The 14,887-nt window shown below is 45.1% G+C and overlaps 3 protein-coding genes across 4 annotated transcripts in view; all 3 read left to right on the top strand.

Annotated features, from left to right (window-relative positions):
- TECPR2 (tectonin beta-propeller repeat containing 2) overlaps positions 1-2,652 on the top strand; it is a 128,591-nt gene extending 125,939 nt beyond the window's left edge. Inside the window, exon 20 of the mRNA XM_085889369.1 lies at positions 2,600-2,652. Coding sequence (XP_085745495.1) covers positions 2,600-2,637 — 38 coding nt within the window. The 3' untranslated portion in view covers positions 2,638-2,652. The remainder of the gene's footprint in view (positions 1-2,599) is intronic.
- Positions 2,653-4,286: 1,634 nt separating this feature from the next.
- WDR26 (WD repeat domain 26) overlaps positions 4,287-14,887 on the top strand; it is a 92,615-nt gene continuing 82,014 nt past the window's right edge. Inside the window, exons 1-3 of one of the 2 annotated variants that reach the window (XM_085889386.1) lie at positions 4,287-4,826; positions 5,017-5,116; positions 6,551-6,607. In XM_085889386.1, coding sequence (XP_085745512.1) covers positions 4,624-4,826; positions 5,017-5,116; positions 6,551-6,607 — 360 coding nt within the window. In that variant the 5' untranslated portion in view covers positions 4,287-4,623. The remainder of the gene's footprint in view (positions 4,827-5,016; positions 5,117-6,550; positions 6,608-14,887) is intronic. The other variant, XM_085889385.1, reaches the window with a different exon arrangement.
- Positions 8,342-13,302, top strand: LOC147023676 (zinc finger BED domain-containing protein 5-like). Its single transcript, XM_085889388.1, has one exon. The coding sequence runs from the start codon at positions 9,647-9,649 to the stop codon at positions 10,574-10,576; it is 930 nt and encodes a 309-aa protein (XP_085745514.1). The 5' UTR covers positions 8,342-9,646; the 3' UTR covers positions 10,577-13,302.

Raw genomic sequence — 14,887 nt, 5'->3', positions numbered from 1 at the left:
AGACACACACACACACACACACACACACACACACACACACACACACACACACACACACACACACACACACACACACACTGACATTTATTAGCATAGATTGGTCAGTTTTGTTTGTTTTTGTCTAATAATACACAGAGTTCGTTAAATATTTGTTTAATATCATGAAAAAAAATGCTTCAACAAATAAGGAGTGATAGTCGTCATTGATGAAGTGCTCAATCCAAGCACCAAGCCTTTGGATGACAGCTGCCAAATGAACATTCAAGTTGTCGATGACTCGGCTGAAAACTGGAGCTGGTCGGCATCTGATTTCCCATCTGATGTTATTTATCAACGACTTCTGTGTGTGTGGGTTCATTTCGTAGACGTTTGCTTTGAGGGACCCCCAAAGGTAGTAGTAGTCTGGAGGAGACATCCGGGGAGTTGGGAGGCCATGGGTTGCCCGTCTCTTGAGAAAAATTGGAACCTCTCCCTCTCCTTCCTTTCAGTCTGGTGCTGCAGTAACTATCTTGTTCAGAGAAGTCAACTTTTTCAGAGAAGCCTGCAAAGCTTATCTTACAGCCTCTATCTTGTTGGGTATTCTCACTGAAGGTGTTCGACCATTGCTTCATGCATTTGGATAGACCTTACAAAACTGTCTTTGTGTCGAAATATTTGACTTCGTAGCAAATAACGTCTCTAAAATGAGCGTCCACTGGACCACAGAGAAATTGTTCGATATGATTGAAACTACTAAAGAAAAAAAGTAGAAAATCTTTAAATTTTGTTCTTTTGGTGATATGACTTGAAAATAAAAAGGGGGTCACATTTGTAAAACGATGACAGCTGTCTGAACAGTTCCACATCAGTATCGGTTTGGACGAACCTGCATACTTGATTCCATAGTATTGATCGACTTGGACCAAAACTTTCTCTGGCTGTTCCCCCATTTCAGGAATAATTGGGGTTGTTAAAGTAGTAGTGGTAGTAGTAGCAGTAGTTGTAGTAGTAATGGCTGTTTACTTGTAAGCAACATTAACTGGAAGGGCACTCTTTGATGTCACAACGTCGCCAAATATGCCTCCACTCACATTACATCGTTATACAGATTTGTATCAAGTTTGATTTAAATCCCTAAACCCAGATTCAAAATATTAAATAATCCTAGCTGCCAGACCATGTGTCCGATCAGATTGAAATTTAAACCATACATTCCCCGTCACTATTGGATCATAATTTTGCCGTTTCATTTCGATTGATGAGGCAGTTCAAGAGAACAATTTAAATTTTTTTTTTTGTTGAATCCAATATGGCTGCCAGGCCATGTGACCATTAATTATTCATGAACACTCTGGTCTCCCAAGACTTGGGGAATATGTGGGTGAAGTTTCCGCTCGATCTCGAAAGCTGTTCTGGAGGGGAGGATTTTAAAATGTTTATTCGGCAAAAAAAATCATAGATGACAAATCATGTGACCTATGATGTCATCGCTGGAGAACTTTTTGTTCCGCATGGAACAGTGATCATGCTTGTAAAGTTTTACCTCAATCTTTTCAGCTGTTTCAGAGAAGAATTTTGAAGGTTTTTATGTTAAACTAGAAGGGCACTCGGTAGAGCGCATACCTCCGCCACATAATGCCTGATCCACGAGAACATATCGGACCCAATACATTTTTTAAATATCATGCTCCACGGTACTATATCGTTTTTGGCCCAATCTCTCAATGGTGAAGAATCACTTTAAAAATGAAATAATTCTCATAGCCAGATCCGGATTTGGATCTTCACCAAAATCGAATCAATTCGTCCTTGCCTGTCCACCAAGTTTCGTCTGAATCCGTCCACAACTTTTTGAAATATCGTGCTATATATTAGTTTACCCCTATCTCTCAACGGTGAAGAATCCCTTAAAAAAATTCAGATCCGGATATTCACCAAAATTGAATCCATTCTTCCTTGTCACACGCTCAACATGTCCACCAAGTTTCGTCCAAATCCGTCTGTAATTTTTTATTGAAAATTTTTGAGTCCACGAAAAAAAAAAACACAAAAAAGTATGAAAATTTTTGAGGGTCATCTCTGGATAAAATGGTCCACAGAAAAAAAGTTGATGACATCATCAGTCATGTGATTTGGCAGCTATATATATATATATATATAATATATATATATATATATACATATATACAGTTAAGCCCAAAATTATTCATACCGTCTGAAAAATCTGAGAGTTTTGCATTTATCTCTTACCTACAAGCTGGAGTGGTGGAACTTTCACTGCACCCAAGGACATGTAGTTGGTTTGTACAAATGCACATACATTTTGGCTCAACATTATTAGCATAACAATAGAAATGATAAGATTTCTGTTTTTATGCCTGTCCAAAATTATTCATACCCCATATACCAAGTCTCAGAATTGAGGCCAATGTTTATGATAATGCACAGGCTTTTGATATCCCTAAGATTCTTTATAATGTTATGTGATTATTCCAAGATGTGTGCATACAATCTGAATGCATTACAAATGTGGTCTGTTGAATGTACAGTGAGGAATGTTACAGAACAACACTCTGCTTTTAGACTATAAATTAAAGGGAGCTGATGCGATCATTCTCAGGTCATTGTCAGCATGGCGAAGAAGAAAGAAGTCAGTGAGGACCTTCGGTTGTGCATTGTGAATGCTCACAAGGAGGCGAAAGGCTACAAAGCTATTTCGAAGCAGTTCCAAGTGCCAGTTGCCACCAGACAAAGCATAATTAGGAAGTACAAGGAGTTCCACACTGTAAAAAACATTGAAGGACGTGATCGGAAGCCAAAGGTGTCGCCTCGTCTGGCAAGAAAAGTATGGCGAGAGGCCAACAACAATCCACGGATCACTATTAAGGCTCTACTGAACAACCTTGGCGAGTCTGGGACCAAGATATCAAGGCAGACACTCCAGCGGACGTTGCACAAGGGGGGTCTCCATGAACGCCGACCGAGAAAGACTCCACTCCTCCATCCCAGGCACAGAAAGGCTCGTCTTGCCTTCGCAAAAGCTCACCTGGACATAGATCCAAGTTTTTGGTCCTCAGTTCTGTGGTCGGATGAGATGAAAATGCAGCTTTTCGGGCACAGAGAAATTGCTTTCGTTTGGCGAAAGAAAGATGAAGCATACAACCCTAAGAACACAGTCCCGACCATCAAGCATGGAGGCGGGAGCATAATGTACCTTATTGTTCCTATTTGGTCTTCCATTTGATTTTAATTGAATTTATTTTAATCACATTCTCAATTCAATTGAATAATGAATAAACGTCGTGGGGTCAGGGTCGGGGTCAGGGTCAGGTGTCCAATCAAAGCAGGACGTCTTGGTACCCGGTCATCACTACCGGTAGTTATAAAGTGTCTGTTGTAATTACGTTTCTTATTAATGACGTCACACACCGGTAACACAAACACCACTCAAACAAGGGTCTGCAATGTCTGGTTGCTCTTTTTCTCGTTATCATCGTGTCATGGTGTCAATAAATCACAGTCGATGTCCCAGTTGGAGCAAGCTCATCTCTGAGCCGTCTGTCTGCTCTGGGTTCACTTCCTACCGAGACTACAAACTGTCGGATCGGTGCTTCCATGGACGTTATAAGAAGCTGCGTGTCCCATGTGCGAGGACTAGTCCGTGGACGTTTAAGATTTTCACAGAGTGAAGTTGTTGCCGCAACCCTGGCCCAGGTCCTGCCCGAACCTCCTGCTCTGCAAGGGGGGCACTGCATCAGCAACACGCCAGCATTTCCAGCAACGACGCAGACGTTCTGGCTTGCCTCTTTCGATTGCAGTCGGTTTTTTATCAATCCCATCCCGACATTTTGTCGATGCCCCTTGTTTAATATGATTGTTATCTGTTGATGTGCAAATAAAAAAAGTTTGAGAGTTCAAATTGGGGAAAAAATATTTCTTAACGGTGTAAAGTAACAAATAAAGTTAACGGTGTGAGGGTTAGGCATTAAGATCGTAGGGCCGAGGATCCTTCGTCGGGGCACCGACTCGTCCACGATCTCCATGGCAACTGCCTCGGCGACATGACGAGTCTGAAGACGCGATGGGAGAGCTTCTTCTTCCTCCTCCTAATACAAGACTGTATCTAACCGGCATTACTGATTCCATAGTTTATGTGAACTGATAGTATAGTCAGTGCCAGTCGTGTATAGGAGGAAATAATTCAGTTTCCGTTCGGCTTCAACGTTTTTGTGAAAAAAAACCGTTTGTCATAGACCGGAAGTGATTGGAAAAACTCTTACCGGAAGTGACCGGAAGGGTTCGTGAGGAAGTGACGTCACGGGCGTGGTGACTGGGCGGGGTGCGCGCTGTTCTCCGCGCACGGGTTGATCGGCGGCCTTGACGGTCGCGCTCTTGCGATCCCGCACGCACCGATACAGCGATATACGCTGCGGCCGGCAGCCCGGGCGGCGAGGCAGCCCTGGCCGCCCCGGCATTAGAGACCCTGTGGACGGCTCGCCGTGGCGACGCGTCTCGCTTGAGCAGGCGGCTGGGCTCGGCGGGCCCGGTGGTTGAGCCACTCTGGCCTCGCCGTCGGGCTCGGACAGCGGTGGCTCGTCTCCGCCGCCGCCCAAGAAGCTGCGAGTGGCATCGGCCACCGCGGGAATGCAGACCAACGGCGCCGGAGCCACCTTGGCCGCGACCCGCAATGGCGAGAGCAGCGAGCTTGCGAAACCGAGCTGCCCGGGGCCATCGCAAGCGAACGGGCTGGAGGCGGCCACGACGACCGGCCGAGGAAAGCCGCTGTCGCAAGCTGACGAGGACACCATCCGCTTGGTCGGACAACACCTGCACGATCTGGGACTCAGGTGCGCCGCGCGGAACTCAAGTTTCAGCGGACCAGACCGAGGCGACGGGGACGGACCGCTAGGGCTAGGCGGGTGAAAGAGACGTTTGACGTGTAGCCTGGTGGGGTCGGGGGTCGCGGTTAGAATGTCGGGAGGGGCTCCGTCAGGTGGTGTGGCGCGCCGTCACCTTGTTTCCCGCCTGTCTCGTCAGCCGGACGGTGGAGTTGCTGATGCAGGAGTCCGGCTGTCGCTTGGAGCATCCGGCTGCGACCAAGTTCCGTGTTCACGTGATGGATGGCCAGTGGGACCAGGTAAGCCAGCTGGCGGTTTCGCCTCCTCACTCGGTCTACCTTCATTCGGTCTACCTTCACTCTGTCTACCTTCACTCGGTCTACCTTCACTCTGTCTACCTTCACTCGGTCTACCTTCACTCGGTCTACCTTCACTCTGTCTGCCTTCACTCGGTCTACCTTCGCTCGGTCTACCTTCACTCTGTCTACCTTCACTCTGTCTACCTTCACTCTGTCTACCTTCGCTCGGTCTACCTTCGCTCGGTCTACCTTCACTCTGTCTACCTTCACTCGGTCTACCTTCACTCGGTCTACCTTCACTCTGTCTGCCTTCACTCGGTCTACCTTCACTCGGTCTACCTTCGCTCGGTCTACCTTCACTCGGTCTACCTTCGCTCGGTCTACCTTCACTCGGTCTACCTTCACTCGGTCTACCTTCACTCTGTCTGCCTTCACTCGGTCTACCTTCACTCGGTCTACCTTCACTCGGTCTACCTTCGCTCGGTCTACCTTCACTCTGTCTACCTTCACTCTGTCTACCTTCGCTCGGTCTACCTTCGCTCGGTCTACCTTCGCTCGGTCTACCTTCGCTCGGTCTACCTTCGCTCGGTCTACCTTCACTCGGTCTACCTTCACTCGGTCTACCTTCACTCTGTCTACCTTCACTCTGTCTACCTTCACTCGGTCTACCTTCACTCGGTCTACCTTCGCTCGGTCTACCTTCGCTCGGTCTACCTTCGCTCGGTCTACCTTCGCTCGGTCTACCTTCACTCTGTCTACCTTCACTCGGTCTACCTTCACTCGGTCTACCTTCACTCTGTCTACCTTCACTCGGTCTACCTTCACTCGGTCTACCTTCACTCGGTCTACCTTCACTCGGTCTACCTTCGCTCTGTCTACCTTCGCTCGGTCTACCTTCGCTCGGTCTACCTTCGCTCTGTCTACCTTCGCTCTGTCTACCTTCGCTCGGTCTACCTTCGCTCGGTCTACCTTCGCTCGGTCTACCTTCACTACATCCTGTCCTTTGTTGAAATGAGTCGACCGGCCATGTCTGTTTCTTCCTCCTCATTCGACATTCCAGTCGTCTTGTCCTCAACGCACCACTTGTTGCCAGTTCCCTCAATTTCACAGTTTCCTCCATGTCCATGTCCTCCCTCCCCATCCCAATCCTTTTACCTCATTGAATAATTAATCGTACCGTTGCTTCCCTCCCCCTCCGTCCACCCCCTGCCCCTCTGCGTCCACACGCCATCCTTCCCACCCCTTGTCCCTCTCCGTACTCCATCCTTTCCCCCTCCCTCACTGTCATTGTAAAATCATCTGTGCCCCACACCCTCGTTCTAGGTCGTCCCGTCCGATGACAATGGAGGACAAAGCACTCCCTCCACTCCTGTTTCATTCATCCCTGATGTTTAGTTTATGATTGTTCTGATGATGTGATCCGTGGTCTTCCAGGCTGAAGTTGATTTGAACGAGTTGAAGCCTCTTGTGCAGTCCACCAATGGCCTATTGGTATGAACTTGAACTGCTGCTCCATGTTTCCTTCTCTGTTCCATTTCTGTCTTCTCTTGTCTCGTCCCCCTCATCCCCACCCCCCCCCCACCCCAATCAAAGGTGTGTGTGTGTACGTGTGTGCGTGTGTGAATGTGTGTACAGATAGGTAAACTTGGTTATATCATTCACAAATGATCACCAAAATATACAGCAATCTGTCCTCTCTACTCCATCCGTGCAACGTGCCAAATGCTCATATCCGAAGAATGTTGGATATTATTCCCAACCGCCTTTCGTTACTTGCAAATGTATGTTTATTTAAACTGAAAGGGGAACAAGGACCATTGTGCAGCCTTTATTCGAGCTCTTCAAGCATGTGGTGTACCACCATCTCGTTTCATCCCTCCCTCCCCACTGATGATCTTTTCTATCCCCATCAACCCTGTCACTCATGGGGTTTTGTTGTCTTCTCCCCTCTTTTTCCTCTTCCTCCACGGCCATTTCCTTGCACATTGTGTCCAACTGTAGTCCCGCTCGCCTCTATTTAGGGAGTTTGGTTGGGGGGGGGGGGAGAATGATTCAATGGGTAGTTCTTATTTGATTATGCATATTCTTGGGCAAGTGAAGTCAGCAACAACCGGCACAGGATAGCTGCCATTTGTGTGAACAAGGTGTACCAGCACCAGCAATAACATTGAAAACAGCCAATGGTGGTTTGGCTTGGAGGGGCTGAGTTGGCTGATGAAGCAAATTCTGGAAAATATGCCGGGCACCAAGGCCATGGGCCATCCTCGGGGTGGTTAAGCAGCTGGCCTACTTTCCCTGCATTGTGACAACGATGATGCATTAACTGTTGATTCTCCAGCAGCAAGAAATACCAAATGTGACTCCAAGAAGCAGCTTCAGCTTCACGTGGTGAGGCATACCTTATGATATTGATGGGGGTGATAATGACGTACTTTGCATGCTAATCGATGTCTGACATAGTAGTCCAATAACAGGTTTGGTGCTCAGGACTTGAGTTGGCTTCTGCTGAGTGCTGAACATTAGATATGTCAGCAAAGTGACCAATCTTTCTGGAGAGACAGAGACAGAGACAGATGCACACATGTGCACGCATTAAGTAAATGAAGCTTACCTTGGCTCAGTTCCATGGTTTGAATCTGTTATTCATCATACATTACACTCACCAGTTTGTAATGCCATGCCATGTGCTGCGATGTGCATCTTGGAATGGAGTTATCTCCACATTATCAGGGGTGGAGTTGCCCAAAAGAAGCCGACAGATCATCATTCTGTAACAGGATTCCTCCTCCGACGACACCGCCCAGTTGTCAGTCGGATGGTTTGAGAAAACACACTTTTTGTGGGTAACTTTGTGCTTGCAAGCATAAGTTCTCTCATCATGCGCAAAGACAACCTCGGATTGTTGTCAGGGAAATTTATGCCATTGTGCGTCTAAAATCTCCCAAGAAACGCCTCCATCCATCCGGACAAGAACGATCTGAAAGCATCACAAAGTGTTTGTGGTGTAGGCAAAGGACTTTTGGTCTGTTTTTTTGTCATGTTCTTATTCCAGCGCTCCCACGTAAGTGTGCTGATTGTTTCACTAACCCCAAAAAGGAAACGCGATAAGATAGCAACACACAATGGCCTACTCTTTTTTCCATATTACCGATGTTATTTGTAGTTATTGACTCAGTTATGTTAATTATTGAAAGATATTTATTTGGTGTGGGGGGTGGGGGGGGATGTAAGTTTGTTGTGCAAGTTAAAGCTACTGATCTCTAGATCCGTGACACATTGTTGGCATCAATCTTGATAGAATAGGATATCTTGTAATCTATCAGTCTACTTTTCAGTGTTATTTTTATGAAATGGGAACATTGTGTGATGTATCGAACTTGTTAGTTACCTCCACCATTGAAGGTGGATGGAGGTTATATTGTCACCCCTTGTCTGTCTCTATCTGTCTGTTTGTCTGTCTGTGTCTCTGAGCACAATATCTCAAAAAGTTATGGACGGAGTCGGACGACATTCAGCACGATATCTCACAAAGTTGTCTGGATTTTGACAAAATTTGGTGGATGATTTTGGGAGGTGAATAGGACAAGCCGGTTAGATTTGGCTGAAGGCTCGGATGCACATCTGGCCTATTGCACAGATGCCAACCCTCCCGATTTCATCGGGAGGCTTCCGAAAATTCACCCAAACTCCCGCCCTTACGATCACTATCCTTATCCTCCCGAAATTTTGATATTTTTGCACTGTTCACTAATCAGAATGTACTAGTATGAGAATTGAATGAAAAGCATCGTCTGCTACGTATAGCATGTGGTAACTCCATAACGTTCGCTGCTACCAAATTGTACGTAAAAAATTGCAAATTCAAATGAGGAGCAGCGAAACATTGGGTCTGGATCTCGCTTATGCGATCATGCACTGAGATTTAGTGCATGCGGTATGTGTGCAATACAGTGCATGCGGTATGTATGCACAGTGTATATGCATGCGATACGCTCACTGCATGCAGCTGGGCCCCGTACCAGCCCGGCGGTCGCGACCACCGTGCGGTGTTTAACAGCCGCTAGAGTTCTACGAGTCGCGCTGCAGCTGTGGAACATCGACTTCGAAGTTACCGATGCTTCAAGCCCTCGATGTTGATTACGAAATGGCAGAAAAGAAGCTTACGAAGACCAAGAAATGGTCTCAGAAGTACAAGACCGAATACAGTCTCCAATACCCGTGTATTCAAAAGTCTGAAAGAGGAATTCATCATGCGTATTGTACAGTATGCAGCGTTGATATTTCAGTTGAGCACGGAGGTCGCGATGATATTCGGAAGCACGTTGGAAGCAAACGGCACACAGACATTGCAAAGGAGAGATCTTCGAGCACGAGTACCGGTACACTTCTGAATTATTTCACCAAACAAGGGACAAGCGAGGAAGAGGATGTTACCCGAGCGGAACTTCTCTTTAGTGGATTTATTGTGGAACATAACTTGCCCATATCAGTCTCAGATCATGCTGGACCTCATGATCATGATTTCAAAAGATGTTTCCAGATTCAAAAGTTGCTTCAAAGTATGGATGTGCAAGAACAAAAACTTCAGCAATAATTGGTGAGTTGTCAAATGTTACTGCTTCATCTATTGCCGATATTGCTAGACTAGCTCCATTTAGCCTAGCTACAGACGGTAGCAATGACAGTGGTGAGGCCCAGCTATATCCTGTCCTGATTTCGTACTATGACAACAGTGCTGGGATTGTGAAGCAAGGTTTGCTAAGTTTGCCTGCGTGCAAACAAGATTCCACTGGAGAAAACATTTTCAAACTGCTTGATCATGAGTTCAGTGACAGGAAAATTCCGTGGGGAAATTGTGTTTCCTTTTGTGCTGATAATGCCTCTGTCATGGTGGGCAAGCACAAAGGAGTCGCTGCTTATATCCACAAACAAAATCCAGAGTGCTACATCATGGGATGCCCTTGCCATATGATGCACAATACGGCCAAGAAGGCGGCTCAGGCCTTACCCATTGAATTAGATGACTTTCTCATCGATATTTACTACTACTTGGACAAAAGTAGTAAACGCGTCAAAGGAGTGAAAGCACTGCAAGAACTCTGTGATGCCCCGACACACAAGATTCTGAAGCATGTCGCAACAAGGTGGCTGTCCCTTGGTCAGTGCCTAGACAGGCTGATTGAACAGTGGGAGCCACTTCGCCTCTTCTTCAAAGAAGAAGTACGAAGAAAAATGCAACCAACTGTAGCCAAGACTCTAACAACGAGCAAGAAGGACGGCACTGTATCTACTGCCAGTACTGGCACTGCAGGATCAAGCACTAGTGGAGCAGCATTCACCACTACCACTGCAGTATCTGCTGCGAAGAAGACAGCAGGGACAGCACCAAAACCAATGCTGAGAGCAGGTAGCATCACCGGCCCTTCATCACGTTCATCTACAAAGCAGATCCCTTCATAGTCGAGAAAGACTGTGATAGTCCCATCTACAGGCAAAGAAGGACCCAAGTTAAGTTCTGCTTTTGCCAAATCACTTGATAGAAGCTCAGCAAAACCTTCGAATCAGAGGTCTTCTTCCTTGGCTGCACCTACCTCAAGCTCTCTCCTCAAACGTAAAATTGGATCTGGTACTACGCGTCTGACCTCTTCTGCTGGCAGTAAACGCAAGTGTGATCGCCCTGCGGCTAAGTGTACTACGAGTTCTACAACTAAAAGCGCATCTTCCTCAAACACTGTGCAGGAATCTAGAGAAAAACGTGTCAACAGGATGTTCTTGTCTCCACAAACAAAACTCTATTGTTTCTTCCTTCGATATGCTAACAAGCTTTTTGAGAAGGGGAATCTTCTGCTCCAAAGAGACGAACCCTGTATTCATCTCCTGCACGGAGAATTGAATGGTCTTCTGAAAGATATCTTCGTACGGTTTTTGAAACCATCGGTGTCATCGGTTGCTCTGGTAAATGTACCCTTCTCTGACAGAAATCATCAGAAGAATGATGAGGACCTCATGATTGGGAACGATGCCAAACTGTATATAAGGGAACAAAGGAGTCTCAAGAAATCCACCTTCACTCTGAGTGAGTCAGACATCCAAGGTTTCTTCAGTGCAGTTCGCTCATATTATGTGAAAGCCTGCAATTACATCTTCAAAACCTGGCCGCTAGATGATGAATTAGCCAAGCATGCTCAGGTGCTGGATGTTAAGCTACACCAAGAAGTGGGGTTTGACTGTGTGGAGTTTTTCATCAAGAAATTCCCCTGTCTGTTCAGTGGCGGTGATAGTGACATAGACAGTCTTGAGAGTGAATTCGCTCACTACCAGGCAGACGCCTCCATAGCTACAATTGCTACTGAGACAGTGAGAGTGGATGAGCAGTGGCATCGGATTTCACAGCTCACAGATCCCTGCACTGGTGCCAAGAAGTATCCTAATTTGAGCAAAGTGATGAAGGGAATCTTGGTCATTCCTCATTCGAACGCATCATGTGAGCGGGCACTCAGTCTTGTACGGAAGAATCATACTGAATTTCGTCCCAATTTGAGTGTCAAAACCCTGGAAGCTCTCTTAATTGAAAAACTAGCTCATAACACCCCTTGCTACCAGAGAGAATACAGCAAAGACATAATCAGAAGGGCTAAAAGAGCCACACAGCTGTCACTCAGCAAAGCTGCCATGGAAAAAGCAAGCAGCAGTAGTACCAGCCAGTAAGGTAAGAAAAATATTGCTTCTTTTGTGCTTTTTGTTAATCTTTGATTGTCCCCTAACTTACTAATATTAACATACAGTAACATTAAAAAGTGCACAATTTTCCCCTTTTTTTGTTCAAAAAGTGGGAATTCTTAACATGTTAAATGCTCCAAAATAGGGCTCAGAGGGCACTAGAGAGCGTCTAGAACCCCAGAGCTTCCAGGGCCCGAAGGCGGGCCCTGGACCCCGCCGCAAGGGTCGAGCGCTCCGCGCTCGAGATGTGCGCTTCGCGCACATTATTTGGTGTCGGTTGCAAATCCTCCCTAATTCTGATTTCCAAAAGTTGGCATCTCTGCTATTGGTGTGATCCAAAACTTAAACTGTTCAGCCCGGCAGGGGTATGCCGTTGTAGTTTTTGATGTGAAGACGTGGCTGAATCTCTTGTTTGTTATTCCCGCGCTTTCGAAGAAAAGTGGGAATATTGTGATTGTCTCCGCCGTCCATCCGTACGTCCGTCTGTCTTACCCTGTAACCCTCCTACACCATTTGAAATAGGAACTTGAAACTTTCGGACATAGTAGATATATGTATGGGGAAGTGCACAACACTTTCGGATTTTTGATGTGACCCCAAGGGGCCGGGCCAGAGGGGTTGGGGTCATGGGGGTCGACTAAAAAAAAAAAAATTGTCATAGCTTTTTAAATCAAACATATTCATGAGTTATACATTTAACAACATTTTTTTAAACACATGATTATCAGAGGGTGCTTGGGGGGGGGTAGGTGGTGCTTCGCGGATAGGGGGCCAAAATAGCTCCTCCTACACCCGTTTGAGATCGGAACTTGAAACTTTGGACATAGTAGATACTAGTAAAGGTGCCCGTCTTCGACGGGCGTCACTGGCAACACATGGTAAAAAACAGATAGCATGAATGTATTTTAAACAATATATTATATCATTTTTATCCATTGATTATCATTCAGGTTTTCCCCTTCGACTGTCCCGCAGTAGCTCCACGTCTGACATTACCACGTAGTTTAGTGACGACACAACGTGTACCATTCGTGAGTTCCGGAGGATCCATAGAGCGCATTAAAATTACAGGGCACCCTACTTTAAAGTGATCCAAAAGGCCGGATCAGTTTCGTCTACATATTCATATCTTGTAGATTTTAGCTGATTCTGAAACTGTTAACAGCATGTCGATCGGATGGTTCTGTGATTTTCTACGGTAGTAAACAGAAGTACGACTTAAGCCTGTACGCCACAATGCGGAGACCCGAGGACCTAATATTTCGCAACAAACTAAAAACTCACAAAATTTGAAGATATTTTAAATAAACAATTTATTATAATATCAATTAAATATCATTTTTATCCATCAATAATATGAATTGTTCTGTACAGCTATAGTTGTTCTCCTGGGATCTGCGCATCCATCCACAATCTATGTTCTAATGAAGTGCAGTAGGAATAATAAAAAGTCGGATGAACATGAACTGTTTAACTACCATAATCATCAAAACGAATTTTGAGGGGCCTCTTAAGGAAGACAATAATATCATTACTATATATGTCAAAGCTTGTTTCATTTCATGCAGTAACAAAAATCTGATGGTGGAACAAAAAAAGGTGCGTGCCGAAATATTAATAGAGATAATAATCATCAAAACGAATTTTGAGGGGCCTCTTAAGGAAGACAATAATATCATTACTGTATATGTCAAAGCTTGTTTCATTTCATGCAGTAACAAAAATCTGATGGTGGAACAAAAAAAGGGGCGTGCCGAAATATTAATATGGATATGTATGGGGAAGTGCACAACACTGGCGGATTTTTGATATGACCCTTAGGGGCCGAGCCAGAGGGGGTGGGGTCATGGGGGATGATTTTTTTTAAGTGTATTTACTATTGTACATGGTAAATTATTGCGTAGTCGATCCAGTCGAAAAAAAAAAAATTGGTTTTTAAAAAAATTTTGAAATTTGTTCTGCCCTTATTATCAGTTTTTCCATCGATATGTTTGTCTGTCTGTCTGTTCGGTCCAGTGCTCTGTTAATACAATGGCGATTTCGATGAAACTTGGTGGGTAGGTTCATACTATGACCTAGTTGTGTGCAAATGAGAACCGTTGCTATGGACCCCACCGTTGCCTAGCAACGGGACTTTGAAATTTTTGAAAAATTATTTTTTCGAAAATCAAAAATTGGGCCACGAGCGACTGTGGACAGTACATTCAGCCATATTGTCAAAAATTTCCAGCCGAATCCTATGAAAACTGTCGGAGAAGATAGACTTTGAATGAACCCTGGTCAAAAACAATAAAAAAACGAAGTTCGTTATATCTCAGAGACAATGAGTCAGATATACATGAAACTGGTATGGTAGGTTCATTGTGTGTCCTAGTTATGTGTGAGAAAGAACCGTTGCTATGGACCCCTCCGTTGCCAAGCAACGGCCGAAAAACCTCTAAATGTGGGGGTATTTTAACGAAAAAACAATCTGCAGCATTAACCCTTGAAGCTAGAATCATGAATTTTCTTGTGCTTAATCCTCAGGTCATTCCCCATCGAACGGGCCCATCGCGTCAGGTTTTATTGGGTAGGCGACTACCCATGTCTGCCAACCGGCTTGTTTTATAAAGAACTTACTTCTGTGCCCCCCATGAGTGACAAACAGTCACAGGTTTTACTGTATTTTTCTAATTGATTATGAATAATTATAATTAATATTATACACAGTTCATTCCTATGATTAAATTGATGCACAGTTCTATATTGCTGGACAGTGTTAAATTAATGTTTCATGAAATGTTGACATGCTTGCAATGACTTCTGATTTAGTAAACGTCGTAAGTCTTTGATCATGAAGCACATCAAATAGAAAAGAATAGTCAATCCATTTTGCAAGATAAAATTTCACCAAGCATTAATGGAACAAAGCAGTGCGCGCGGGAATATGCGATGGTGTGCCATCGACAACGTAGTTCTAGTTTAAACTGCTGTTCACTTCTGGCTGCTATCTCAATCCTTTGCTTTTGGCTACTGCTTATCTGCCTGGAAGATGGCTAACACCACTCCCAT

This window comes from Eptatretus burgeri, chromosome 7 (genome assembly GCF_056783735.1).
Source record: "Eptatretus burgeri isolate ZD-2024b chromosome 7, Ebu_testis_v1, whole genome shotgun sequence".
In the NCBI taxonomy this organism is placed as follows: Eukaryota; Metazoa; Chordata; class Myxini; order Myxiniformes; family Myxinidae; genus Eptatretus; species Eptatretus burgeri.
Note: the sequence above shows the minus strand (reverse complement) of the source record. Positions and strands in the feature narration are given on the sequence as shown.

Coding starts and splice junctions, on each gene's coding strand:
- LOC147023676 (XM_085889388.1), top strand. CDS start 9,647: ATGTTTCCAGATTCAAAAGTTGCTTCAAAGTATGGATGTGCAAGAACA.